The 26,829-nt window shown below is 42.3% G+C and overlaps 2 protein-coding genes across 2 annotated transcripts in view; one reads left to right on the top strand and one right to left on the bottom strand.

Moving 5' to 3' along the window:
* TXNDC5 (thioredoxin domain containing 5) overlaps positions 1–10,186 on the top strand; it is a 39,881-nt gene extending 29,695 nt beyond the window's left edge. Inside the window, exons 8-10 of the mRNA XM_090039169.1 lie at positions 2,104–2,186; positions 8,926–9,055; positions 9,907–10,186. Of these exons, the coding sequence (XP_089895295.1) occupies positions 2,104–2,186; positions 8,926–9,055; positions 9,907–10,029 (336 nt within the window). The 3' untranslated portion in view covers positions 10,030–10,186. The remainder of the gene's footprint in view (positions 1–2,103; positions 2,187–8,925; positions 9,056–9,906) is intronic.
* Positions 9,907–26,829, bottom strand: part of BMP6 (bone morphogenetic protein 6) — a 160,723-nt gene continuing 143,800 nt past the window's right edge. Inside the window, exons 5-7 of the mRNA XM_090039168.1 lie at positions 15,411–15,487; positions 13,366–13,476; positions 9,907–13,271 (exon numbers count right to left, since the gene is read on the bottom strand). Of these exons, the coding sequence (XP_089895294.1) occupies positions 13,122–13,271; positions 13,366–13,476; positions 15,411–15,487 (338 nt within the window). The 3' untranslated portion in view covers positions 9,907–13,121. The remainder of the gene's footprint in view (positions 13,272–13,365; positions 13,477–15,410; positions 15,488–26,829) is intronic.

Genomic DNA, 26,829 nt, shown 5'->3' with positions numbered 1-26,829 from the left:
TTAAATTGTAAATTGGACCAAACTTTTTGTGTGCAAAACTTTAGTCTACTGTTAACTATTTTAGTGTAGCAGTTATTGAATAGCTTATATAACCGTAAGCATTCATGATGCCTTTACTAACCTGAGGAGTTGGAAAACTTTGAAGAATAATAGTAATAATAAGTAACTAACATGTCATAATTGTCGCAATAAGTTGTTTAGCTTTACAATATGATCTTCATGTTTGATCTTTGAAACTTCTTGCTGCTTTGCTCATTTTATCAGGCTTTGTGACATCACATTTGGTAGCTGTTGAGATGAATGTCACAAATGGCATTCTGAGCTGAAAAAGGGAAAAGATAGAAATAGAGCAGCTGAAGAAAAAGGATACTGTATATATAGGAAGGGAAGGAAGAAGCTCCAAGACTGGAAAAAGTAAAAGAATTACAAAGGAAAATATAAATTAGTAGTTTAGGCTTGTCACAATGTGGAGGTGGTCAAAATTAAAATAGAGGTCACTTGAGTCATAGCATCATCCTAACAACTATCTGCAATTTTGAAGGATGTTTTGATCAGTATCTGTTCTAAACGAGTAGAGAAACTAAATGAGAAATTTGTTTTGCCTCTTGTAATGCATAGATAAAAGTTTTTATCGAATTTTTAGGTAAGTTCTCTCCAGTAAAAAATACTTTGACATAATACAGTAGATAAATTTTGCTTTGTGCGACCTATGTGTCATATGTAGCAACTCTGTAGATATTTTCAGACCATATTGGAGGTGCTTTGTGAATCTAAGGCCCCTAGCAAACATTAACTTAAAGGTGTGATCTGATCTGTGATCTCAACAGTCATGCTTCCTGCCATGCCACGCCATGTCGCATGTTAGAAGCTATATAGCCACTGCTAAACTAAAATAGTTAACACTAGAGTAAAGTTTTGCGCACAGAGTTTTGGAGCTGGGGAGTAGATCCTAGTTGTGCTTTACTTGCTAAAGTGGGCAGAGCCCAGGATCGTGATCCCAGGCTCCCCCTGTACCAGCAAGTACCAGCCATAAATTAACCTGAATGTGTGGCCAGGTTACTATTTAAGGCCGCTATGCCATTTAAGATGTTATCAACAGGTTAATCATGTTTTAAATGTAATGCGCCAGGGACTTAAGCACCTAAATGGTTTTGTGGCTGCTGAACAGAATTGTTTAGGATTACTCTTTGTGACTTAAGTATCTAAATATTACCTATGCTCTCCTTAGGCATAGATTTCATAGACATTAGGGCTGGAAGGGACCTCGGGAGATCATCTACAAGGTTGATTAGGTTTGGACACTTCTTGTAGTGAACTTTCAGTTTAGATCTCATGGATTGCATTAATGTTTTATCGTTTATTGCAGTAAAAGTAGTATGGGTGGCAGAGTCAATTCTCTCCTTTATTTTAATTTTCCTGGTTGTAATTTGAGGCTTCTCTAGAAAGTGGATTTTGTTACTACTGACAGAATAACCTTTGTATTTCACTAGAAGCCTTCCCCTTCCTACACACGAGTTTTAGAGCAGAAGTTTTGCTTACTTGGTGTAATTCTCTGTGATGACCCAACATACCAAATCTGCATGTAAGCAAAATGTTACTGCCATTTTGTCCCACCACTCATACCATTTACCGAAAATCCAGCATGAAATGTTTGTTTCTGGTAACAAATCAGTGTTTAATCACATAATGTAACAAATTAGTGGAAGGAGAGCTGCTGTTGAAGATATTACCTGTGTGGCTACGATATCTGCTTTAAACAGGCATGAGAGATTTTTAATGAGTAGATGAATGAAAATGTAGAAAAATGAAGAGGGATTCTCAATTACTAAGCACTATGCCATTCAGATACTGTAAAGGTACCTATGGGGACACTTTTATTTCTACAACGAGCAACACTGACCACATAGTATTTCTTTCCTTAGCATATAAATGGAGAGAAAATAGTTAAGTTATAGAAGGGGTAGATCCTGATAATTGTACATAGCAGATATACTGACTAGACATACTAACAGTGGCACTTTGGTGAATTTTTCTATAACATATTTCAGAAATTTAGAGGATTTAGCCAGTTTTAAGGTTTGGCTTTTGTCTCTTTCTTCACAGCCTACAGTCCTGTCTCTCTCTGAAAAAGACTTTGACCAAACTGTTGCAAAGGGGGTCACCTTTATTAAGTTCTACGCTCCGTGGTAAGCAGATTTATAAATGATGGTTTTGAATGATTGATTATTAGCTTTTTATTCATTATTTGTTTTGGGTTCTTGCACTCCAGTGTAAATTGAAGTAGGTAAATAAAACGTATTATATCTTAAATGCTACACAAAACTTAGACAAATTAAACCTTACCATTAAATAACAGGGAAGAGTACTAAGTAAACTACAACCCACTCCTTGACAGTGGTCTCCAAGAAAAGCTTGACAAAACAGGCCTTGCTGCTTGCCTGAATCAAAGCCAGGCTCCTGCAGACATGTGGAGATTTAGGCTGTGAAATGTCCTTGAAGACTTACCATCCAAAGATGCCTTGATTTGATTTAAGCAGGGAAGGGGGACAGTGAGATGCTGTCCCCAGTTATCTCAGGTGATCACTGCTACCTGGGAATTGCACAAAGTAAATGGTAGTCTTTGTAACCAGGAAGGTCCCAAATTATTAAGGGCTCTGGAGGTTAGAAACTACACCTACATATCCAGGTAAGGTGTCAGTAGAGATAATGGAAAAAAGGGTGTACTATACTACTATCAGAGCCTTGGTAAACACCTCGTTTTCTTGCATACAACATGCCCTGGAATGAGACGCACAGCTTTTCATTCTTCCTTTAAAAAAAGAAAAGAAAAAAGGATCTTTCCTTGTAGTAAGTAACTGAGTGGCAGCAGCTAGGGAGGAAGCAGAGCCTGCTCATTATTCTCCTCCTGGAAGGAGTTAAGACTTCACTCTCATTTTCTCCCAGCTGAAGTTTATGCCACAGAAACTGCTGTTACTGTATTTCGTTGCATATAATACACATGGCAACTTCCAGTAGGCAGTTGGTGGGGGGTGAAGTGCATGCTGTATGCAAGAAAATATGGTAACTGGAAAGGATAATCTGTTCCAGCTATAGTTTCTCGGTGATCTTATTGAAGCTACATGTAGTGCATTTTATAGTAGCCCACCTTTGAAATGAGAAAGGATGATTGTGTTGAGGTCTTGAATCATGTATTCAGGTGGAAAAAGTTGCAAGAGCTCAATGGTTATGTTTAATAGTTCATGTTTCCTGAATAGCCAGTGCATTTGGGGGTCCAGTGGGATGCCTGTGTTATATGACAGATAGCAAATATCCCTCCTTACCATGCACTGAAGATAAATGCACTTCACCTCATTTGTACCTAGGTTGAGAAGCAATACTTTCTTCTCTATCCCAGTCTCTTAATTAGTTATATCATGCTGGTTATGTTGGAGAGGTGGAAATAAAGCTGGATGTCATTGTACACAGAGGACAAAGTAACTCAGATTTCATCATTAGCTGTTCTAACCCAACATATGCATTGAACGGGAAGTGGTAACAGAATATAAAATTACTTATATGTGATGTTATATTGTCAGTGTTTCAAAGCAGTAAGTTTGACATTTGTAGGACACCAATACTGTAAGCAAATGCATTGTATATTTTAATATGCTTAGGAGGATGAAAATGATATCACTTTGGGTTATTTTGAGACTAGGAAGGAATGATATTGCTACTGTCTAAAAGTACCACAGATTTTTAAATTTAGCATTGTTGACTTTGAATGATGGCCCCTTTTGGTATGGCTGCGTCACTTGCATTGCATTAAGGGCTGTCCATGAACCTGGATCCTACAGTCTGCCAAACCAAGCTGAGATTGACTTAGCTATGTCTATTAGAGGTGTGCCCAGGCTTCTTTGGGGGAAGAAGAGAAATGCAGTAGTAAATGAAAATGCGACTTCAGTGCCTTTCCTAGCAGTTCTCACTACTCTTTCTTACCTGGCTCGCTTCCTTTGTAACTTAATGGAGATATTTATGCACAGAAAAGTCCACTGCCTTTAATGCTCATTCTCAACCTACTTTTGTTCTCCTTTCTTTTGTCATTGCTGAAACTAGAGTGAAACTTTTCATCATATGCTTAGCATGCACTGGGTTCTGTAAAATACCAGTGTGCCAATCTGATGATCATAAATAAGTTTATTGCTTTTTATTTCTTTTACCCTTGTAGACTCAACATAGGTAAGGGAGAATGGGGTGGATTTCAGTTCTTGTGTGGAATCATTAAGTTCAGTTTATACCTGTGTTCAGTCACTGCAGATGTTAAGATTATACAGGCCCAAATCTAGCCTGGATAACCTGTCAGAAATGGTGATGCATAGTGGGTAATAAGCCTAGTTAAAATACAGATTTCAAAGTTTGCAGTGTTAGGAATTGGTTTTCCATATTATGCTACTGAGCATAATATGGGAAGAAACGGAAAGATGTGATCCACTAAATCCTTTTATAGTGGGCTTTTCAGAATTGCTTGACACTTTCAGCGCATTCTTATCTAGAAGCGGAAGCGCTGTATAGGGCCAACTCCGAAAGAATTCATAGATTCATAGATGTTAGGGTTGGAAGGGACCTCAATAGATCATCGAGTCTGACCTCCTGCATAGGCAGGAAAGTGTTCTGGGTTCAGACGACCCCAGCCAGATGCTTATCTAACCTCCTCTTGAAGACCCCCAGCGTAGGGGAGAGCACCACCTCCCTTGGGAGCCCATTCCAGAATTTGGCCACTCTGACCGTGAAGAAGTTTTTCCTAATGTCCAGTCTAAATCTGCTTTCTGCTAGCTTATGGCCATTATTTCTCGTAACCCCCAGGGGCGCCTTAGTGAGTAGAGCCCCACCAATTCCCTTCCATGCCCCCATGATGAATTTACAGGCAACCACAAGGTCACCTCTCAACCTTCTCTTGCGGAGGCTGAAGAGGTCCAGGTGCCCTAGTCTCTCCTCGTAGGGCTTGGCCTGCAAGCCCTTAACCATACGAGTGACCCTTCTCCAGACCCTCTCCAGGTTATCCACATCCCTCTTGAAGTGTGGCACCCAAAACTGGGTGCAGTATTCCAACTGTAGTCTGACCAGTGCCCGATAGAGGGGAAGTATCACCTCCTTGGTTCTGTCTGCCATGCATCTGCTGATGCATGATAAAGTGCAGTTAGATTTGCTGATGACTTCGTCACACTGATGAGTCATGTTCTTGATGGCCATGGCAGTTCTTGATTTGAAGAGGAACCAAACTGACTTCTTTAAAGAGCAGTGCTTCTTCCCTGCTTCTTATGAGGCCACAAGACCTGCTCTCACGTGGAATGGAAGTATTTCCCAGCTTAGCTGAACTCCAGACAACAGAGTCACTCATCTGGAGTCAGCAGCCTAGCGTGACAGGAGTTAAGTAGTCTGGTTCTGCCAGGGATGCCTGTACAACCTTGGAGAGGTCTCCTCCCTTCATTCATCTGTTTCCTCATGTACCTTGGGGCACTGATATTAGGACATATTTCACAATCTGGGGGTGAGCCAGGGCACAGCTTGCTATTGAAGAAGCTCCCTTGGGGCATTTTACTCTGTACCTCAGGTTCACACTGGGCTCACTCTGCTTTGAAATGGGGAGGGAAGATGGAAAAAGAGAGAGTGACGGTGACTTTATACAAACCAAAGAATGACAGATGACAACTGAGAGAGGGCATTTAAAAAAAAAGCTTTTTAACCAGTATATTCTCTGTGGCAGCAGCTATCAAAAAGCTGTAGTTTAGGAAAATATTCAGTATATTTACATAGTTTGTCTCCTGTTCTTAGCCTGAAAAATCATCTCTGTGTATATACAGTTATAGTTCACTGTATATAAATGACCTTTTTTTCCTCAAGTGGACTAATTTGTGTTGGGTTAAGCAAACAGTGTTCTGTAGAGTTGTACTGCCCCCCAGTTTGTTTTGGGTAAATATTAGCATAGGTTGCATGGTAAGTACAATCCCATCCTGTCTTAATTGTTTTTGTGTGTGGTCAGTAGCGCCTTTACACTCACATAATCTTAATGCAGTAATTTAATAATATACTTGTTTTTTAACTTGTAGAAAGAAAGCACTGGCAAACTCTTCACTATCTTTGTCAGTGCTCTCTCTGAATCAAGCCTAAGGATATTTTTGTATGTATGTAAAGGCCAGACTTAGGTGCATCTGGGGCAGAATAAAATGAGCAGCCCATCATCTTTAATAATTATAAAGTGTAGCCTAGGAATTCTTTTCTTGTAGGCACTAAAGATAAAAACTCAAAATAGCAGAATTAATGTGGCAGTGGTTATTTTTCTTATTTCATTAGCTCTGTTTCTTGAGAGTCAGTTCTTCAATATGACCCTTCTACCCCATATTCTTACGTTTTATATAGCTCTAGAGATGCTGGTTTAAAGCATCCATAGTGTCTTGACAACAGTAACTAATATGTAGTGAAGATCAGAGTATGGCCCAGTACCTGTGTTCTGTAGATAGCAAAGGGCATATATAGCAAAGGTTAGAGGGGAGAGCAACAAGGGTGATGTCATGGTGGGGGTCTGCTATAGACCACCAGATCAGGAGGAAGTGGTGAATGAGGCTTTCTTCAAAGCTCGTGGAAGTTTCCTGATCACAGGCCATGGTTCTTCACCCTGACATCTGCTGGGAGGTCAGTACAGCAGTGTGCAGGCAATCCAGAAAGATGTTGGAGAGTGCTGATGTGATTGCAGAGCCACTGGCCATTGTCTTTGAAAAATCATGGCAATCAGGAGAGCTTCTGGATGATCAGAAAAGGGCAAACATTGTGCCCATATTTAAGAAAGGGGAAGAGGATCATCCAGGGAAGTACAGACCAGTCAGTCTCACCTCAGTCCCTGGAAAAATCATGGAGCAGATCCTGAAAGAATCCATTTCTAAGCACTTGGAGGAAAAGGTGATTAGGAACAGTCAGCATGGATTAACCCAGGGAAAGTCATGCCTGACCAACCTGATTGCCTTCTATGATGAGATGACACAGGAAGACCGGTAGATGTGGTGTACCTTGATTTTAGCAAAGCTTTTGATATGGTCTCCCACAACATTCTCCCTGGCAAGCTAAAGAAGTATGGACTGGATGAATGGACTGTAAGGTTAATTGAAAACTGGCTGGAGCATTGGACTCGGAAAGTAGTAATCAGTGGTTCAATGTCTAGTTGGTAGTTGGTATCAAGTGGAGTGCCCCATGAGTTACTCCTGGGGTAGGTTTTGTTCAATGCCTTTATTAACAACCTAGGGGGAGTAGTAGATATGCTGGAGGGTAGGGCTAGGATTCAGAATGACCTAGACAAATTGGAGGATTGGGCCAAAAGGAATCTCATGAGGTTCAACAAGGATAAATGTAAAGTCCTGCACTTATGATGGAAGAATCCCATGCTCCAGTACAGGCTGGGGGTTGACTGGCTGGGCAGCAGCTCTGCAGAAGAGGACCTGGGGGTTACAGTGGACAATAAGCAGAATATGAGCCAGCAGTGTGCTCTTGGTGGCAAGAAGGCTAACGGCATCCTGGGCTGCATTGATAGGAGTGTTTCCAGTAGGTCAAGGAGAAATGCTTATTTCCCTGTATTTAGCACTAGTGAGGCCACATCTGGACTACTGTGTTCATTCCCCCCCTCCTCTCCCCTCCCCCCCCACAACCACAGCAGAAAGGATGTGGACTAATTGGAGTCCAGTGGAAGGCAACAAAAATGGTGAGGGGCTGGGGGATGTGACTTATAAGGAAAGGCTGAGGGAACTGGGCTTATTTAGTCTAGAGAAGAGGAGACTGAGAGGGGACTTAATAGCAGCCTTCAACTACCTGAAGGCAGGGTTCAAAAGAGGATGGAGTTAGACTGTTCTCAGTGGTGGCAGATGACAGAACAAGGAGCAATGGTCTCAAGTTGCAGCAAGGGAAGTTTAGGTTAGATATTAGGAAGAATTTTCCCACAGGAGGGTAGTAAAACACTGGAACAGGTTACACAGAGAGGTGGTGCAAACTCCAGCCTTGGAGGTTTTCAAAACCCAAGCAGACAAAGCCATGACTGGGATGATCAAGTTGGGGTTGGTCCTGCTTTGAGTAGAGGGTTGGACTAGATGACCTCTTGTGCTCCCTTCCACCCCTAACTGTCTCTGATTCTATAATTCTATGACCCTAATCTTGGGAAGGCAGGGAGCCTTTCCCCTGGCTCCCTGCCTTCTGACACTCCCAGATCTATCTGATAAATAGAGCAGCAACTAATGGGTGAAAGTTTAAATTTGGAAAGGGGAAGTCTGTTAAAATATATGAGTGCCTCTTTAAAGTGGACACCAGGGTTTAAGCAAGGAGGCGGGTTGAGATAATATTTTAACAATAAAACAGAAGTCATATTTAAGTCATCAACTTTGTGCTGTGTACCTTGCATCATAATCAACTTTAAAAGCAGAGCAGATCCACACCTCTTGCTAAATGACCAAGCAATATCATAAGATTAGTTTGTAGAGAAGGGGGTTATGGTATATATACACAGGGCAGTACCTTAATTGCAACTTTTTTTACAGCCTGACAGATCATGTTGCAGCAAAACATTTGTTTAATACAAGGCATTAAATCAACTTGTTTTAAATATTGGCAGTCTCTCTGCTGTTTGCTTTACCTTTTCCTGATGAATGAGAGATTTTATTGCATCAATCCACTGAATCCTGTTCCAGAAGCAACTAAGTACAAGTGAGACACTTTCCAATCACTTGGCTTATCTTAAATATGCCCCTGGTTTGCCTTGTCAGTCTGGCACAATTGGACAGGGTTTTTCTGGCCTATACATTAGGCAAGGAGGAAAGGGCAACTAGAGCACAGTTTATAGATATCCCAAAGATGCTGGCGATTAAGCAGGAAGGTACGTTTGCTAAACAAATGACTTTTTTTTTTGTTTTATAGGTGTGGTCACTGTAAGAACTTGGCTCCAACTTGGGAGAAGCTCTCCAAAGAGCAATTTCCAGGTTTGAATGATGTTAAAATAGCCAAAGTAGACTGCACTGCTGAACAGAACGTCTGCAGCAGATTTTCTGTAAGTGTGTGAAGACAGGTTTAAAATGAATTAGATACATTTGTACTCCAAATTGAAGTCTCCAGAACGTGGCCCCTCCAACATAAGAATATAAGGAGTGAATATCAGGAGCTGGGAGAAAAACTGTTCACCGGGGCGCCTCAGGGGAGAACGAGGTGCAATGGCCATAAACTGTAGAGGATGGTTTCAGGTTAGATGCAAGGAAAGACCTTCTTTACAGTAGGGGTGACCATAATCTGGAAGAAGCTTCCCAAGGTGGTGGTGCAGTCCCCAACCTTGGAAGTCTTCAAGAGGAGACTGGATAGGCACATTGCTGAGATAATTTGATCTCAGCAGTATTCCTGCCCAGAGCAAGGGGGTTGGACTCAATCTTTCGAGGTCCCTTCCAGCGTGATTCTATGACGCTTCAGTATAGGCCGAGTTGTTCTGTCACTAATCCAAATCCTGCAATGTGAGGATGGCGAAATTCAGTTTGTGCTGGACTGTGCTTGATTCTATTCACATTGATAACTGATGCATTAGGAGTTTGTAATTTATTAGTGGGAAACCCTCCAAAAATGTAGTAGCCATTGCATTTGTGTGGCAAAACTTTTTCTAAGAACATACTGCCCTTACTACTCTGAGACAGACCATTAGAGCTGGCATTTCTGCTGGTGTGTAGGGGCACTTTACTCCTAACTGATTTTACCACTCAGTAGTAATGGGATGGTGCTGTCTTTGAATCTGGTTTTGTTTACACCAAGAAGCCCAGCCTTCTGTACACCCTGGGGTTTTTTAAAATCAAGTTTAGTGTCAGAATGATGTCACTGAACTGAGAAGTCATGTATTTATTCTTCCTCCCTCCTTTAAAGGTACGTGGCTATCCAACACTTTTGCTCTTCCGAGGTGGACAGAAAGTCAGTGAACACAACGGAGCCAGAGATCTTAAATCGCTGCATAATTTTGTCTTGCGGCAGGCAAGAGATGAATTGTAAAACGCGTTTGGATACTTCTGCCTTGGCTGTTCTCGTACAGTAGCTGTGGGAGTTAAATCACGTCCATAGTACTGATTTGCGAAGTGTTTTTTTTTTGGAAAACCAAATGTACTGAACTGTGGTATCTTCCGTGTGTGCGTGTGTGTGTGTGTGTGTTTTAAAACCACTGTACTGACTCTTGTGATGTTTGTTGAGGAAAACTCGTAACAAATAGTTACTGTCCAACTGGAGAATATTTTTAGCATCAGTTGTATTAGTGCATTTCTGTCTTCCTGTGATGAAGTGTAAATGGTTTTCTTTGAGACTAAAATAGATGAGGAAAATCAAATTAAGGGAACTGGTAGATTATTTTTGTCTTCAGGTTGGATTTGGCTAAAAACTTGCTACCCAATTACCCCTTACAACCTGCCCACCAGTACTAGAAAGGTGAAAGCCACAGCTATATTAACAAACATTGCCTTTTCAACTGAAGCTAAAAACTTAATTTGTCTTAATATAGCTGCTGATTAAGAAATGGAAAGTAATAGGGGGTTGAGAAAGAAAACACACACACACACACACATTTGGAAGATACCAGGCCATTATTACCTTCTCATTTCCTGGTAATATTCTCTCATCCTGGGAGGTCTAGCCATAATGAAAGTAATGGTACTTTTAATACGTGCCTGAATATTACTGATGCCATAGTGTACATGTACATCAGGTGGATTTTTATAACTGTTCAAGCAGGATACTCCTGTTCAGCTGGAGACTTGAGTTTATGCTCTTTTTACATGTAGCTAAAATGAATGAACTATTGTAACTAACTTCCTTAGGATGAATAGATCAGCTAGAGCTGATGACATCTCCTAGAAAAGCAGAAATGCATTTAGAAACAGTTCTGGTTTTTGTACCATATTTGTTAAACTCACCTGCCCCAAAATCTTGAATTCATCTCCCCTCCTGCTGCTTATTTTTTACTACTTAATGTAGTGGAACAATGCTTTAGTTTTTGAGCAGTTGTCTCACAGTAATGAGAAGCAGAACTTGCCTACAACATTTTTCCAGTTCCTTTTGAGCCTTAAGCATCTCTTCCAAAATGTCATTGTTGCTTCATATATGAATGTTACGGTCTTTCCCGTTGTGTTGCCTCGAATGAAATTACTGATGTAAGATGTTCCATATGTTAGACATAAGCCAAAGAATTTACAATGCAGGAAAAAGGTGCAGCTGCAAATCAAGGGCTAAATGCTGCCCTCCCATATATACAGAAACTCAGTTACAGGTGTCTACAGGCAACGCTTGACTAAGTCAAGACACTCTTTGTGTCCATCGTATGAAGCAGTGAAAGTCACCTTTTTAATCACTAAATTACTCCTTTGACTTCACCTTATGCTATCTGTCAAGAGTGAAAAATGTACGGGTGGAAAGTTTACAATAAGAGCTCAGTCTTATATGGCAGATATATTCGATCAGAGTGTACGCTTCTGTCTTAAAAGGAAGCCTTTATTAACCATATTAAACAAAACAACATTTCTAGTGAAGCACAGTCTCATGAGTGGCCCAACCTTTGCCTCATGAGTTTCTTGTATAAAATCAAAGTGGTACAATTGTTTACACTGAGATTTTCTAAATAAAAACTTTTTTTAAAAAAGCGGTCTTTCTATAAATGATACAGCACAATGAATATACAGTGACAAGTGCAATAAATTATAGCTTGTATTTACAAAATGCCTCTTTTTAAATGCAAGGCTTAAGAGGTAAGTGCATTTAATACAAGATTAATATTGATCAAAAATAATTAGCTGTTACTGTTAATTTTGGGTATAAAACTTCTATAGTTGGAGCACGACCAAAATGTGAATATATCTAACTTTTTCAATGCAATGTTTGTTAGAGTGACATTTGAGGAGATTGGCCAAATAATACTATAGATCCAGGGGTTCCCAACCTTTTTAGGTCAAGGATCGGCAAACCACAGACTAGAAGCGACTGGGAGTGGCAAACTGCAGTCCGGAAGTGACAGGCATACTGCAGACCAGCAGCCAACCCTTTTTTATACGTATCATAAAAAAGGACTAGCTGCCAGTCCTCGGTATACCTGTCACTTTCAGTCTGGCAGCCAACCCGGTTGGGAACCTCTGCTGTAGAAAGCTTACAAAAAATTACCCCTTCAGCAATGGAGTGGCTATTCAGCTGAGGGGATAAAATTGCACCTAAAATCATACAAAAATACCCTGGTGGTATACGTGAGAGGCAGTGGATGTCATTGCAATAAAAAGGGACAGACATAGCAGTTTCAGGAGGTATAGGACCTAAAAAAAAGGCACTTGACAAGTTTACAAGATAATTCCCCAGTTGAACTTTTGACTCAAAAGATCACATTGGGTCTGGGATTCTTTTTATGTATGCAGTACATAGCACAGCCAGACTCAGAACATACAGTTTAAGTCTATGCTTTACTGTGTGGTTGGAGGACACATGGTCTGAGGGGCTTGCTTTGGCACAATTGAAGCAGCTGTTTTCCATCTTTCAGATTTTTGGAAGAGTTCAATCGGAGAGATGCAATAATTTCTTTTAGATGGAAGGCACTTCCTATCCTTAATTAGAAATTCAGATTATCCAGCATAAAACACAGTCCTAACACTAAAGTACAACAGCATCACTTTGCTTTTTGTCTTGGTGAACCTAAATATAGTATGTGCGTCTTCAAGTCTCACTGTTTCCATGTAGCAGATGGTGGTTTCTTAACAATGAAGTGCAAATCAACCAGCTAGTTAAGTTTCTGCTGCTCTTTCAGGGAGTTTAAGATGCACAAAGCTTGATCCAAGCCAACAAAACTTGTATGCGCAGACTTTTCTTTTGTACACCTCACAAGTCAGAATTTTGTAGATCAGAATAGCCACTGTGTTATAGATTCGGTTTTTGACAAATCCAACACTTTCTCCTGTTCCAAAGTAGGTAGGTATCAGTGAGGTTCTCTTGCAGCTGCCTTTCATAAGGCACAAGTATTGGTTTGGGAGTATCACAAGAGTGTTTGTTGGAGTTTCCCCAACATCCAGTAGATGTAACCAAGGAGTTCCAGGTGAGTCAGTGGGTCTGTGTGGAAGATGTCAGTGACACCCGCAAGCTCTTACCACCATATTCCTGTATTTTTTCAGAATGACATTAGAATTATCATCAAAGTAAAGAACTGAGATGGCATTTAGTTTGGTGGGTGCACAACAGGGTTTGGGAACATATTCAGGATTCATAAGATGGACCTGTTCCAAAAAAAGAAGACATAATTGGGACAGTCAAACCCTGCTCTCCATTTTTTTCCCCTGTAGCTCAGCACACATCTTTCATTATACTTACCAAAGTTTGCACAATGGCATGATTGGTAGCATTCATGTGTGCATTGAGTGGAAAAGAGCATTCTCCATCACAGTAATTGGCTGCATAGCCCTTTGGTGCAATTATCCAGTCCTTTGTTAGGAAGTAAACAGATATGATTTAAGTGACGCAAGTCAAAGTTGCATGTTAGTAGCAGATTTCATAATGTCATTTATACAAGCCGTTAGGCCTAGCTAAAGTTTTCCATTAACTTTTTTGTGAATGGGGTTAGAATAAAAAAAAAGGGTTCAGGAAATGCGAAGGCCAAAGACCCACCACATTTTGGCTGTAAACCAAAATCTGGGGGGTTTCAAAAATGGGCAGTGGGGTGACTTGCAGGATTTTTCATTTGAGAACTTTGTGGTCTCATACAATGAACCACAGCAGCAAGGGCGGCTAAGAACCCAGCCTCCCTCTCCTTATCAAGAGAAGGAAGAAATTAGCACAGCTGAACAACTCAGTCCAGCTAGGCAGGTCCTCCAGATAAGTAACAAAGCAGAAGGCAACTGTACATACAGTTCATGTAGGCACCAACTTGAACATTTTGGGTTTTATCTGAAATACTTTTACCAGACTTAGTGCATAAAAGGCTAATTTTATGTGATGTTCTCAAACATTCAACCAACCCCCAAAAAGCAGCCTCAAAACATCTTTTCTGACTACCTTTCGGCATAATCCCGGTTATAATACTTGAGAACTGCCAGTTTATATGCCTGGAATATTAAAGTAGCAGCACATAATTATAGTACTGTAGAAGAACGATCAGTATTCCCCTGCCTCTGTAGAAATGTGGTTTGGAATACAAAAAACTGCTGCTTCCTACCTAAATAAGTACCTAAATAAGTTTGCTTTAGAGCTCACAATATAAAAAAAGAGTCAAGTTATATACTGGCTACAATGGTACTTTAGCTGGACTAACTGTCACTTCCTGAAAGCATCTTAACATTGACTGTCACCAAAATTAAGTACAGACCTTGAATTTAAACATAGGAATCAAGAAAGCTGGGAGCTGGGTGCTGTAGAAATCTTAACAGTGCCATGTACAATTTAATTGTAGGTATACCATACACAGAACCTACCTAAAAGGGACATTTATAGGTGTTCTAGGAGCCATTTCTTAATTTTGACTCCTAGATGCTTAATTGCCAAGAATATATTTGCAGTTAAACCTTGGGCTCAAAGTTTGGTATAAAAGTAGTGATGGTCTTCCAAACATTTCTTTAATTTGAGACGGCACTTGTAATACAGAAGAGGATGGTCAAGCATGCTTTGATGGTTTGTTCTCTGCCTCCCCCAGGGCAGTTCAGATATAAGTCCAGTTAGCACTTAAGGCATAGGGGATTGGGTCTTACCATCACGCAACCAGCATAAAAAAGTTTTCTTATCTCAAAGCAACCTTGTATCCCTCTGCCTCCCAAAGAAAAGGTTGAATTATGAACTAAATGAAATGGATGCAGTGGTGTCAATGTGAGTCTAAACAGCTGTAGTAGAGGAAGCAGCAGCAGTCTTTACAGTTCACCCCACCCCATCACTGCAGCAAGCCAGGCCGAGTTTTGGGGGCTCAGTTTCTGCCTCTTCTTCGGCGTCACTGTCAGATAACAGGAAGAAGCTGTGGTATACACCTTACATGCCAGAATCACCAGCTTTTGCAGCTCGTCTACAAAACGACATGAAGGTGTCCATGTAGAAGTTCAGACCAGTGCAAGCATGTATGCATATGCATGCATGCTGGGCACAGAATTGGATCTAGCTAAATAACCTTATGCAGGCTTCAGCACTACCCTGCCTTCTAGCATCTATGAAAAAATCACTGCACATTTAAGCATCTTAAAAATCTCAGCTACCAGTGGGTTCCAGGAGTTTCCCAGGCTATCAATATTTATTTGGCCTCCTCACTGGCTGGTTTTTAGTGCGCAGGCACAAAGGACATTTTAAAAAGTGTGCTGGGAGCCTCTATTGAAATTACCATGACATTGTTTAGATAACATTTCAGAATGAATGTCTGCTTAGGAAGAAACTGCACGCACCTGCCATCCTAAGTCTTGGAAGCTAACATAAAGCTCATGCTTTCTGCAAGCTGTTTTTAGGTCGCTGCTGTTGTAATCTGTTAAAAGAAACAAAAGCCATGTCTTAGAGGTAAATCTTAAATGGTCAGAGCATCATACTAAAGAACACACCTAGTAAACTGTTTTAGTAACAATACCTGTTCCTACAAGTAAACACCACTGCACTTAATATGCACCTCCTGTGTATGTTCAACTTTCTTTTTCAGTATACAGACACACATGCACTTTGTGGCAAGCTTTGGAAATTGCTGGTGATAGATATGTCATGATCATAATAAGTTCAGCTCAATAAGCCAGGTGAGAAAAGTCCTTGACTACAGAGATCACCATTTTGTGTCTTGTTCTCTCATTTTTAATGGTCTTAATATTCCACTAATCAAGCTAACCTTGCAATTTTGCTTTCTGCTAGCTGCTGTAGCCTCTCTTCTATTTCACAGTTTTGGAGACTCTTTTGCTCTTTTAAAAAATCATTGATGCACCCATGGAGACCAGTCTTCAGCAGCAGTTAGGGTTTCAGCTTTTAGTTAAGCAGGACAGGAAGGGTAAGTCAGCTGAAGATTAGGTCCAGCTCCATGCAGTCACAACCCTGTAAAAATCTTTTTTTCGTCATTCGGTCTTTCCCAAAGCGAGGGCTGTGCCTTACTGTAAAGTAGTGGGGGCTGGTGTATGCGAGGACATATGGCAATTGTCTGAAACCAGTGACAGGCCTCAGAATGCTTTTCAGAACAGTCCTCTAGTTGTAAATGACATGGTATTGAATAAACTATAAAATGAACCATATTCCAACTGCTAAGGATATAAAGCGGAATACTTCTGACACCAAACTTTCCTCTCAGTGATACCAATATGGTGACCTTTCAATCATTTAGTCTCCTTTGAGGAGGTTCAGATGGTTCTACAAAAAGCAGCTTTTGATTTCCAGTGGAATTTCCCATTTATATTTAGCAAGCAGTGCTGCTCAGCAGGAGAGCAGCTGAAACCACAGCTCAAGAGAGAGCTCAGAATTCAAGCTGGGACAGAGGGCCCTTTCACTTCCAGGTCGCCAGCACAAACCCAGCCTTGATTGGTAGCAACGGAATGTCATCACCTCCCGAGGGTTGTTTGGCCCTGCTGGTTGGGTGTCCATACCACACAAACCACTGGCACTGCTGAGATTTCCACTTGTGACATCAGCCTGAATGGGCCATGGAAAATGAACTAACCTTTCATACAGAAAGGGCAGGTCTTTCCATGTCACCTAAGTGAGCTGTTGAGGAAACATATATTGCCCCAGTTACCCGGGTAAACATTGCACTTCAGGATCCAGCTCTGCCTAAGCAGCAACATATTCTGAAGTGACGACTGCACGTGGCTGAGCCAAGGGCTGCTGTTTTCTTCTATGTCCAGATACAGTTCATTTCAGGGGACAGAGAAGGATTAAAAACACACAGTTTTAAGCCTGTTCTAAACAACAGCAGCTACTAGCCCCAGCACAACAGAGGCCTGAGCTTGAGATTGTGTAACAACCTGATGAAGACAGTTGCTATAAAAAAGCTTTTAATAGTCAAGAGAGGCAAAGGGAATGGGACCAAGGGTCAAGTTGCAAAAACTGAGCAGGCTCTCACAGCCCAAAAACTGTCCCTGTTATAACATACCTAAAATATCCCACTTAATATCTGCTTGTTCGAAAAGTTCCATTTGTATTTCCTTAACCCTCCTGTTACCATCACCTGCCCCTCCCATTTTGTGACAGGTTTGTCTGGCTTCTTAAGTGCCAACCTTACCCCAAGTGGTATGTCCAAGTCACAAAGGAAGACCCAGAAACTGAAACCAGGTCTCCCAAATCCCAGTCCACTGCCTTAGCCACAGGGGCATCCTTGTAGTTTATCGCCAAGTTTTGTTCCTAAGCTTTCCCAAGTATTGTTCTAGCACTGCTGCAAATAGCTCTTACCCCTCTAACGGTGCGTCTACACGAGATGCTTTACTCTGGACTAGAAATAACTACAGCATAGTAAGTGTCACTGTCTACACGTTCAGATGCTTACTGCGCAGTAATCTGCTCTAATCACAAGTAAATTTGCTACTGTAAATACAAATAGCAAATTTACTCTAGATTACTTATTGGGACCTTATGTAGTTAGCCATCTACATGTGTTGATGGCCAGCTGGGAGCAAATGTGCTCCTGGTCAGCTGGGCAGCAGGCGATTTCTCCCTGCCCCTGGGAGCTGCCACTGGAGCTCAGGTGGGGACAATGTCCCCTGCCCTGGCAGCAGGGAGCTTCCAGTCCCCACTTCCCAATCGTGATTAGGTAGTGGGGGCTGGGAGATTCTTGTCTCCCTGTGCTGCTCTACAGTCATGGGGACAGTGCTGGGAGATTCTTGTCTCTCAGCACTGGCCCCATGTCCACAGAGTTGGTGCTGGGAGATAAGACTCTCCCAGTGCTAGCCCTGTGACTGCAGAGCTTAGAGCTCCCCCTGTCTCCTGCAGGGGTCTGGTGCAGGGCGTGGGAACAGTCTGGTGCTAGGAGCAGCAAATCTGCTCTCATGTCCCTGCAAGTGTAGACATGTGCCCAAGATAGTTTATTCTAGAGTAAATTAGTTTTGCATTATTTGCACATGTAGATGCACTCTATTAGTTGTACCTGATTTCCCCAGCTCCACCATCAAGACACCACTAACACTGCTTGAAATGCACTTAGTATAGTTTTCTGTGCATGGCATTTGGTTACTGTTGCCTTGGGTTTAAATAAGCCTTTTCTTCTATTATTTTTTAAGTCTGAAACTACAAACACAAATATTTATTCAAAGGGAAAACTATAATACTAAAAGCACATTCAAATGACATTAAGGCAGTGCAGGATTACAGCTGGGTACAGTTAACACTGTGGTCTCCAAAATCCTGTGCCTCAAACAAAGCTAACTTCCAAAACACCAACGATTAGAGAGTTGTTTTTAGAAGCAGTTGGGGTTTTCAGTTTTAAGGATTAAGTTTCAGTCATTCAATAGCTTCACTTCAAATAAAATCATTTAAATCAAGTTAGCAGGGCTGGTTAACTGGCTTCTGTAGGAAAAACACAATCTTTCAAACACACGCTATAGGGAAGATTGTGGTGGTCTTTCTACAGAAGCCTCTTATTTTCAAATCAGACAACCTCAGTAAAAATAGATCATTTTCATGACCAATCTTTTTAGGCTCAGGCTCAGCATAAATTTTTAGACAAAAAAAAAAAAATTAGGTCACAATAAGAACACCCCTGGCCCCCCGCCCATGAATTTTAATAAAACTTTAGCAGTCAAATTGCCCCAGTTGGCAAAATACAGCCCATGGGCTGGATCCGGCCCACCAATTGATTGCATCTGGTGGGCAGGTGATTGCAAACTCATGGGCTTTCATGGGGCATCCATGGGCTCTGACTCCAGCCGCTGTGTGTACTGTTTCCACTGTGTTGGGCGGGCAGGACTGCTTCTCCCCAGAACCGATAAGGTTGCATCAGCTGTGGACCCAGGCAGACATCCCAAACCCCACCTGCAACCTGCTAGTCCATCCAGAGCTGGTGCCAGTGTCCGCACAGTGCTGCTTCTGGCATGCTGGGCAGGTGCTGGCATAAGCTGTGGACATGGCTGGCAGGTTCTAGGTTGGGATTGGGGCATCCTACAGCTCCAGGCAGTGTAGGGATCAGTATGTGCTGCAGCTCTGGGCAGGATGTGGATTGGGGCAAGCTGCACTTTTGGTGGGGTGGGGATCTGAGAGTGAGAGTGAGTGAGACAGAGAAAGAGAAAGAAGTGTGGTCCGCCCTCGAGAGGACGCCAAGACTCATTAAGTGACCCTCCAGCCAAAATAATTTCCAACCTGTGGTTTAATACCCGAAAATGGGTTCCCTATTGATCTACAAATAGATACCAGCCAAAACTCTTGAAAGTGACTAGACTCACAATAGTTAAAATATTGAGCGCATGAAGGCCACAATTTTGAGACCTCAATAGACAGCCAGAAATAGATTTGAAATACAGACAAGATATGTCCAAATGAAAATAGTATTATGACAATGTTTCTGTTCACATTCTTCTGCATCTCTGTCAAAGACCGAAGGTAACAAACATTTAAGCAGACGTTTGGGTAGAGTGGAAGGCAGAATCAAGATATGCCAAAAAATTTCAACAAAGCACATGCTGTTATGAAGTCTCTTTCCTATCACATGATGGGGTTAGTGAACCTAGTGCTATAGTTTAATAGTTGAGGCTAATGCCAGTTCTGCCACTGTCTTGTTTTTAGACACTCAGAAAGCAGCTTTGGCCAAAAGTGACATTTTAAGAATGAGTTCTTCATTTAAGAATGAGGTTACCAGGACTGAAAAGGTGACCAGTAGAATTAGAACAGCTTGTTTGCACTGAGCACTCTTGGCCTTCAGCAGCACCAGCTTGCTGTGAGCACAGATGTTTCTCTTAAAGCTGGACATTGGCCTTTTGTTGTTTCAAGGGGAGGGAGAAGAGTCAGACCCTAATGATCTTTCCTCCTACAGCTATTTCTGTACCAATCTTAGATTTCCTATAACTTCTCCCCCCATTAAGTGCTGGCAAAGAGTATCTAAATATTTACTGAGGTTAATCCTTCTAAGAATACTCTGGCTGCTCCTAGGGTGCCAGTTAACTGGATTCCACTGGGTAATTAATTGCCACTATACCTCTAAACTTCTTTGACAGAGGTCTCCAGGCCAGCCCCTTTCTCTCAGTGTTTGACTTAGGCAATTTGCTTGTCTGCAGCTGGTGTAAACTGATCGGGCAGTTAATAACAGCCCACTTAACATAAAAGGGATTTGCTTGGGTGGGAGAAGGAGAGCTATCAGGGTTAAGCACGCATGCGCAGAGGAGTCGGCAGTGTTGCTCCAGCCTGGCACAATGGTTGAATGTTAGAAGTAATTCTGTGGGGGGTCAACCTGTTTGCCATGCCAAAAATGAACTGTGTAGCCATGCCAAAAATGAACTCCACACATTCCCCAAGTCCCATTCCTCTGCCCAAGCTGCTGTTCTCCTGTACCTGGCTAGAAGGTCTTGCCCCTCCACTCAGGGTCAGACTGATCATCATATTTCCAGGAAGGAATTTTACCCCATGGTCAGATTGTTATGGCTTATGGGGGGGTTTTGCCTCCTCTGTAGTGGAGGACGTCGCTGCCTGCCTAGGCTCTCTTAAGCATGTATTAACAACTTTTACAAAAGCAGGACGTTGGCTGCCATGGTCCCCCTGCTTTACCTGTGACAGGTTAGGGTGTGTTATGTCTCTTGTCATATCAGTGTTGACTGTGTAGTTTTGCTAAGAGGTTAGATGGTTTGGATAGAGATGATCCTGTCTCAGACAGGGATTTGGACTAGATGACCTATGGAATCAAAATCATGGAGGGGCCCTAATTCTCTATGATTCTGCTTTCTGTTACAGCCCTGTGCTCTCTGCCTGATCAGCTGTTCTGCTGTCCTTTTCCTTCCCTGTTCTCCTTACCCAACTTGCTTTTTTTCTTTCTGGTTCCTGCCCTACCTGCCACAGTGATGCCAGTCCCCTCCCTGATCTGTTGTGCATCCCCCACAGAAACTGCCTGGGTCCATGGTGGCAAATGTGCTACAGGGACAAGGTGACAGGTCTGGGTCATCACGGAAACACTTGTCCTTGCTCTTGGCTTTTCTTTTTGCTCATTTCCATGCTGCTTTAGAGATTAAGCATGAAGTTGGGTTCTCAAAGGTGTAAGAAACACAGGAGTTATGCATTTCAAGGACATTGTGCTGGAGGGAGTCTTCTCTGAGATTTCAACATTGCTAGGAGAATGCTGACCAGAAGATCCTCCTGGCCCAAACCTGGAGAGAGGAACCTCAAAAGGGGAGCAGTGTAGTTTAAACGCAAAATGGAAACTGTAGGTTAAACCTGAAGAGTTGTGTAAGCTACCAAACAGGAAAGGGAGGTTGTGAGAGCAGTGCAAGAATGGATTTACTGTTAATGGAGATCCTTCATTAGAGAGAACACCAAGATAACTTTGCCCTCAGAAGATGCATCGTGGAATATATGCTTTATATTGTTTTATATTGTTCACTGGGGCCCTTTTTGTACAGCAGAAACATAACCCTGCTTTGGACATGCAGTACAAGTTTGCTTTAAAATTAGACAGTCTGCATTGCCTTTGCAAACCAGAGCTAACTGCATTGTAAGAAGCTACTCATCTTTGGAATCTGACCCTGACAGATGAAACTGCATATCAGATGGAAGGGTCTAATAGGCAGATCTGCACAGAGACTATACATTCCCCTACATTTTTCCAGGGTGATGTAGCTGGAATCTCTGCCTTCCACACACCCTTTTTGCTAATATATCTTTCCTTCTGGAGAAGAGACAGTTTGGCCAAAAGCTCTGATACAGGATCTTACATCAATAAAAGCATTGTATCCATATATGCTGGGACTAAAAGTTTGTAAGTTCTCTTTTGCCTGACTATAAATGAATTATAGCAATGTACTTTTAATGTAGGAAAAATGCTTGGCAAAAAGATACCCACTTTCCCTAATCTCCTTACATGACCCTGGCACCTGAGCCTTGTACCAAACAACAAACAGACAAAAGAAAACGAGCATTAAGCACAGAATCCTGTATGTGATAGCATGTGGATGCCCTGTTGGGCCTTCATGGAGCTCCAGTAACTTTTCAAAGCTCAGCATCAATGCAATAGGAGCCAGTCTCCAATGAAGCTGTACAATTGCACATGTACAATTTTAGACAGAAATCGAGAAGGACCAAGGTAGTGGCAGGGATCAGTGAGTGAATGGGGGACTGGGAGGGATATAACACACTATAAAAGCCCAAACCCGGCCTGTTTTAAAACTGTGTCGAGGCCATGGACAGATGTACTGGTTGAAGCCCCACCAAGTGCCTCTGAAGCACTCCAAGCAAGAAGGATGCAGCCAAAACAGCACTTTAATAATGAAACTTAAAAAAAGGAGACCATCTTTGGAGTTCTTCCTTTTGGAACTCTGTTTGAAACATCAGTGGTCTTCCAGCAAGGCCATAGTGCTCTACCTGCCCTCAAGCGGCATGTCTGTCCACACATACCCTGAGTGAGGTACCAGATCAACAGATCTTGCACCTTGTCAGCTGCCTTCTCAGCAACTGATTAGAAACAGTGATTATGGGGCAGGGGAAGAGGAGAAACCCAAATGGGAGAACAAGGAAAGAAAACCTTAGAGACAGAAATGGTAGAAACTATATACATGGGGGAAGGAGGGAGGGAGCAAAGAGATTTCTACTCTCCTCTTACATCTTTTTTCTTAGCTTCAAAATGGAAAAGATAGGATCTTGCTGACATGAGCTGGCCAATGTACCTCAACATCATTGCTTACCTGCGAGGATCAATGAAGCTAGGGAATCTGAGCATAGCAGGAGACAGAGTAGAGGTGATTCTGAAATTTCTTGAATCTTGGTCAAAATCTTAAGGCCTTAATTCAGCATGGTATGTCAGCAGGGACCCAGCACCCTGAATAGTTACTAAGATCATTTACAGTTAGCTTCAGAAACCTTCCTGGACCATAGGCTTTGGTTTGGTGACAGTTTATTTCCTTCTGTTCTCCCCTCAACAGGTTTAAGTGATCCACATAACAGAGATTTTAGAAAGAGGAGGTAAAACAATCCTAAATTAAGTAGGTTTCAGTAATATAGGGAGTCTGGAGTTCTCCAACTAGAACAGTCACCCTAGCTTCTGGCAGAATTGCCAGGGCTATATTCTGCTCTAGTGCCCATGAAAAGGCTCCGATTCTGCTTGTGTGTCAACATACAAGGACAGCATAGCACAGCATGGATTGAAAATCTAAAGCATCAAAAATCCTTGAAATTGCTTAATGTTGATCCCAGACATACCAATTCTCAATGCAGTCTCTGGTTAGTCACCAGAGCCTGTCATTTTAATGCACACTGTTATATCCAGGGATCCTGGTTTTCCATTTTCCATGGAAAAACAATAGAAAACCACAGATTTCCCCTTTTTATCAGAGAAAATGCAGATTTCTCCTCTTAGCAGAGAAACCCGCGGATTCTCTGCTTTTGCAAACATTTCTGCAGGCTGGTTGAGCTCCAGCCTGCAAGAGTTGTTTGCAGACAGGGTGGGAAACCCCCAGCCCTGCCTGGAGGGGAAGGAAGAGTGGGAAGGGCAGGGCCTGAGGCCCTCAGTCAGCCACAGCTCTGCTCAGCTCAGCTTCACTCTTTGCTCCTGCAGCCTGAGGTAGGTGGGGTTTGCAGAGGGTTTGGGGCCCCTCTGGCAGGGCTTGGGGGTTGTGAATCACGGCTGGAGGGCACTGGCAGGGCTGGGGGAGCCAGGAGCCAGCTCGCCCCCACCCAAGCAGGCGGAGCAGTGGGGGAGCCGGTTCCATGCTACTTTTGCTGCAGCTGCCTGCTGTTCGGGGCAGGGAGCTGCAGACTTAGGGCCCTAGCCCCATAGCCCTGGCAGCTGGGGTCCCCCTCCAGCAGGGGGGCAGGGGCTGTGGGTGGGGGCAAGAGGCACAAGTAGGGCAGGGAGCCTGTTGTGGGGGCAATGAGGGGCACCAGCAGGGTTGGGATGGCTTTGGGGGCAAGTGAGGGGCACCAGCAGGCTAGGAGGGACTTCACAGAGCTTTTAATTTTAATAATGGATTTTAGGGGTTTTATCAGAAAATGTGTGATTTTTTTTTTTTAATCAGAGAAGACTAGGATCCCTGGTTATATCCACCCTGGACTAAGGAGGAGAGAAATTAGTAGTGTGCTGGGCTTAGAGACTGTACTGGCTAATTTATCTCACTTAAAAAAAACCAGGGAAATAAACATCTCAGTTTTAAACTCTCCTTTCTTGAAAACCCACGAAGGCTCAACTATACCTTGTTGACTACAAGCCTGCCAAATTCCAGGTTTTAAATTAAAGCTGGCTTTGAGTTAAAGGGGCTCAAAAAAGCACTTGAAACCACCAAACTACTAGTTATTTTTTCCTTTTGTCATTTTATAATTTTATAATCTGAACTGTGGTTGAAAAGCAACAACAAAAAAATGGCCTCTTTTTACCCAAGATATCTCCTCCCTCTGGGGCTTTGAGTCATATCTTCTGATTTAACTGTTGTAATTTTTTTTTAGCAAGGCTTGCAGAGTTAAAGCAAGGGAAAGCTGGAATCTCTCCTTCAAGCGTCATCAACACAAAACATCCACTTTCCAATTCAAGAATGAGACCTGGCAACTAATTTTTCAAAAGTGCTGTAAAAACATTAGCAAATCAGCCCTCGCATCACCAACCTGAGAGAGTGGAGACTGGCTTCATATCAATATACAAGTTCAACGTTTGGGATGGAATAGCACAGCCAACCACTTATAGTGATGTCTATATGAATAAACTGCACTTACTGGCATGTTCTTGGCCAGTTCATCTCGAGGGTCTATCTGTAATCAAGACCCACACCTTTAGAAACAAGGACCTGGAGTCACTGTGAAAACTAAGCTGAACCTAGTGAAGACCAACTAAGAAAAATAATCACCCTTGAAGGCCGGGAAAAGGTTCTGGCCTTTATTCTACATGGTTTGGATCTAAAGTGAAGTACACTCACTAAACTCTCGCAAGCTGTAATAATCAGAGCTAACATACTACCAGTATAGAAGTGGTACAGTTAATCCTAGAGAAAGAATCTCCGGATTGTCTCTGTCTTTCCCTCTGTCTGCCTGCCTGTCACTCGCGGGCACACACGCACACACTCTCTCTCTTCCTTTCCTCCTCCTTTTCTTCCAAGACTGGAAGGAAGCTCCTGAAACACCAGCTCCCATCCTCTTACCTTCACAGAAAACCATGTCTTATAGGGGAAGTGGCAGTGGATGGGCATGAGGGTGAGAAGTGGGAACTAGGTTATACCTAGATGTGAATGGAGGTTAGGGAGCATAGGTGGGACTGGCCAAAGGGTTTGCTCTTACGGGTGATGAGCAGGGAAGCAAGAATAGGACGCAAGGGAAGAGTGAGGGGCATCCTTCAGGGAGTCTACTGTTGTTTCTTATCTGTGTTTTCTTTGTTATTCCTTGTAGCCACTCTGAGCCTTTTGGTTAGGGTGGGATATAAATCTAAATTATAATAATAGTAATAATAAAGTGGTATCAGATAATACAGAGACAGCTAGCTGAGACTGACAACTTTCTAACCTTCAAGTGTAAAGCTTTCTTTGTTCCCAACTTCTATTTCGGTAAGCTACCTCTGAGTCCAGCTAGCTCTGCTCTTCACAGTGATAGTGACAGCGTTTGTCTGCTTCGTTTGTGGTGTTTAGAATTTGTCTCCTTATTTATACAGAATAAATGTCAAGTTCATTTACACCAGTTAGTATAGGCAGCCAGAGGTAATGCACAGAGGTATTGACTGCTGCAATATCCCCTCTTTAAGGGAAGCTGACTTTTGATCTTTAAGACAGAAACAGAACAGAGTAAATGACTTGGGTATTCAATTACTGGCAAAAGAAGGGGAATGCCCATGGTTCAAACAATGCTGCAGGACTGATATCAACCTGCTGGCTTTATGGGCTTCTGCATAGATTTTGGACTTCTCAAAGAAAGGGAAATTCCCATCTACAAGTAAACCCCATCTGATTACGGAAAAGCAACCATCTTTCCACTTCAGCCGACTGTCATTGATAGTAACGGCAACTATGATTCCTCCATTGTTTTCCATGGCAGGTCACCATTATGGGAGGGCACCATTATGGGAGAATATAAGAGGTTTAGTGTGACATTGAGAGGGGTGAGGGGGTCAGTTTAACTGTTTTTCACAAGTTACTAGGCTCAGCAGAGGGAGATTCTGGGTGAGGTTCAGTGGTTGATCTAGATGACCTAGTTGTCTCTCCTTACCTTCAGCTCTGTGAACTACATTTTAAACACACATTCAAAACCTGATCTAGCTGTTACAGCGTAGCATGGAGTATACCAGTATTTCCTACACCACTGTTATCATCAGTGTGCACTAACATCTCCAAATATACTGATCGACATTAGCTCAGTTGCAGCAATATTCAGTTATTCCAGTCTTTGTCTCACCACAGATATATGAAAGTACTGTCTTAATTTTTTTAGTACCTTAATCTGCAGATACAGAAAAGGCTAGGAGTTTATTGCCAAAGGAGGGGGGCAGTATAAGCAAAATACTCCCAGTCTGTTACTTCAGGAATGCTAAAAACATCTTATGCAGAAAAAAGAACAGGCATTTAGTGAATGAATGACTTTTGGCTCCATGAGGTAATACAGAACTGTTGGAAAACAGAACATATTTTCTCATTTTTGTCCACATTTCAGACTTTTCCAACCAGCTGTCATGGGAAAGTAAATGCTATACTCTTAACCCTGTTCTTCAACCAATGCGACTCCTGACAGCAGGAAAGCCTGCCTGTA

The sequence above is a fragment of the Crocodylus siamensis genome, chromosome 3 (assembly GCF_052110815.1).
Source record: "Crocodylus siamensis isolate JL-2025a chromosome 3, ASM5211081v1, whole genome shotgun sequence".
In the NCBI taxonomy this organism is placed as follows: Eukaryota; Metazoa; Chordata; order Crocodylia; family Crocodylidae; genus Crocodylus; species Crocodylus siamensis.
This window is presented reverse-complemented; position numbering and strand designations above follow the sequence as displayed.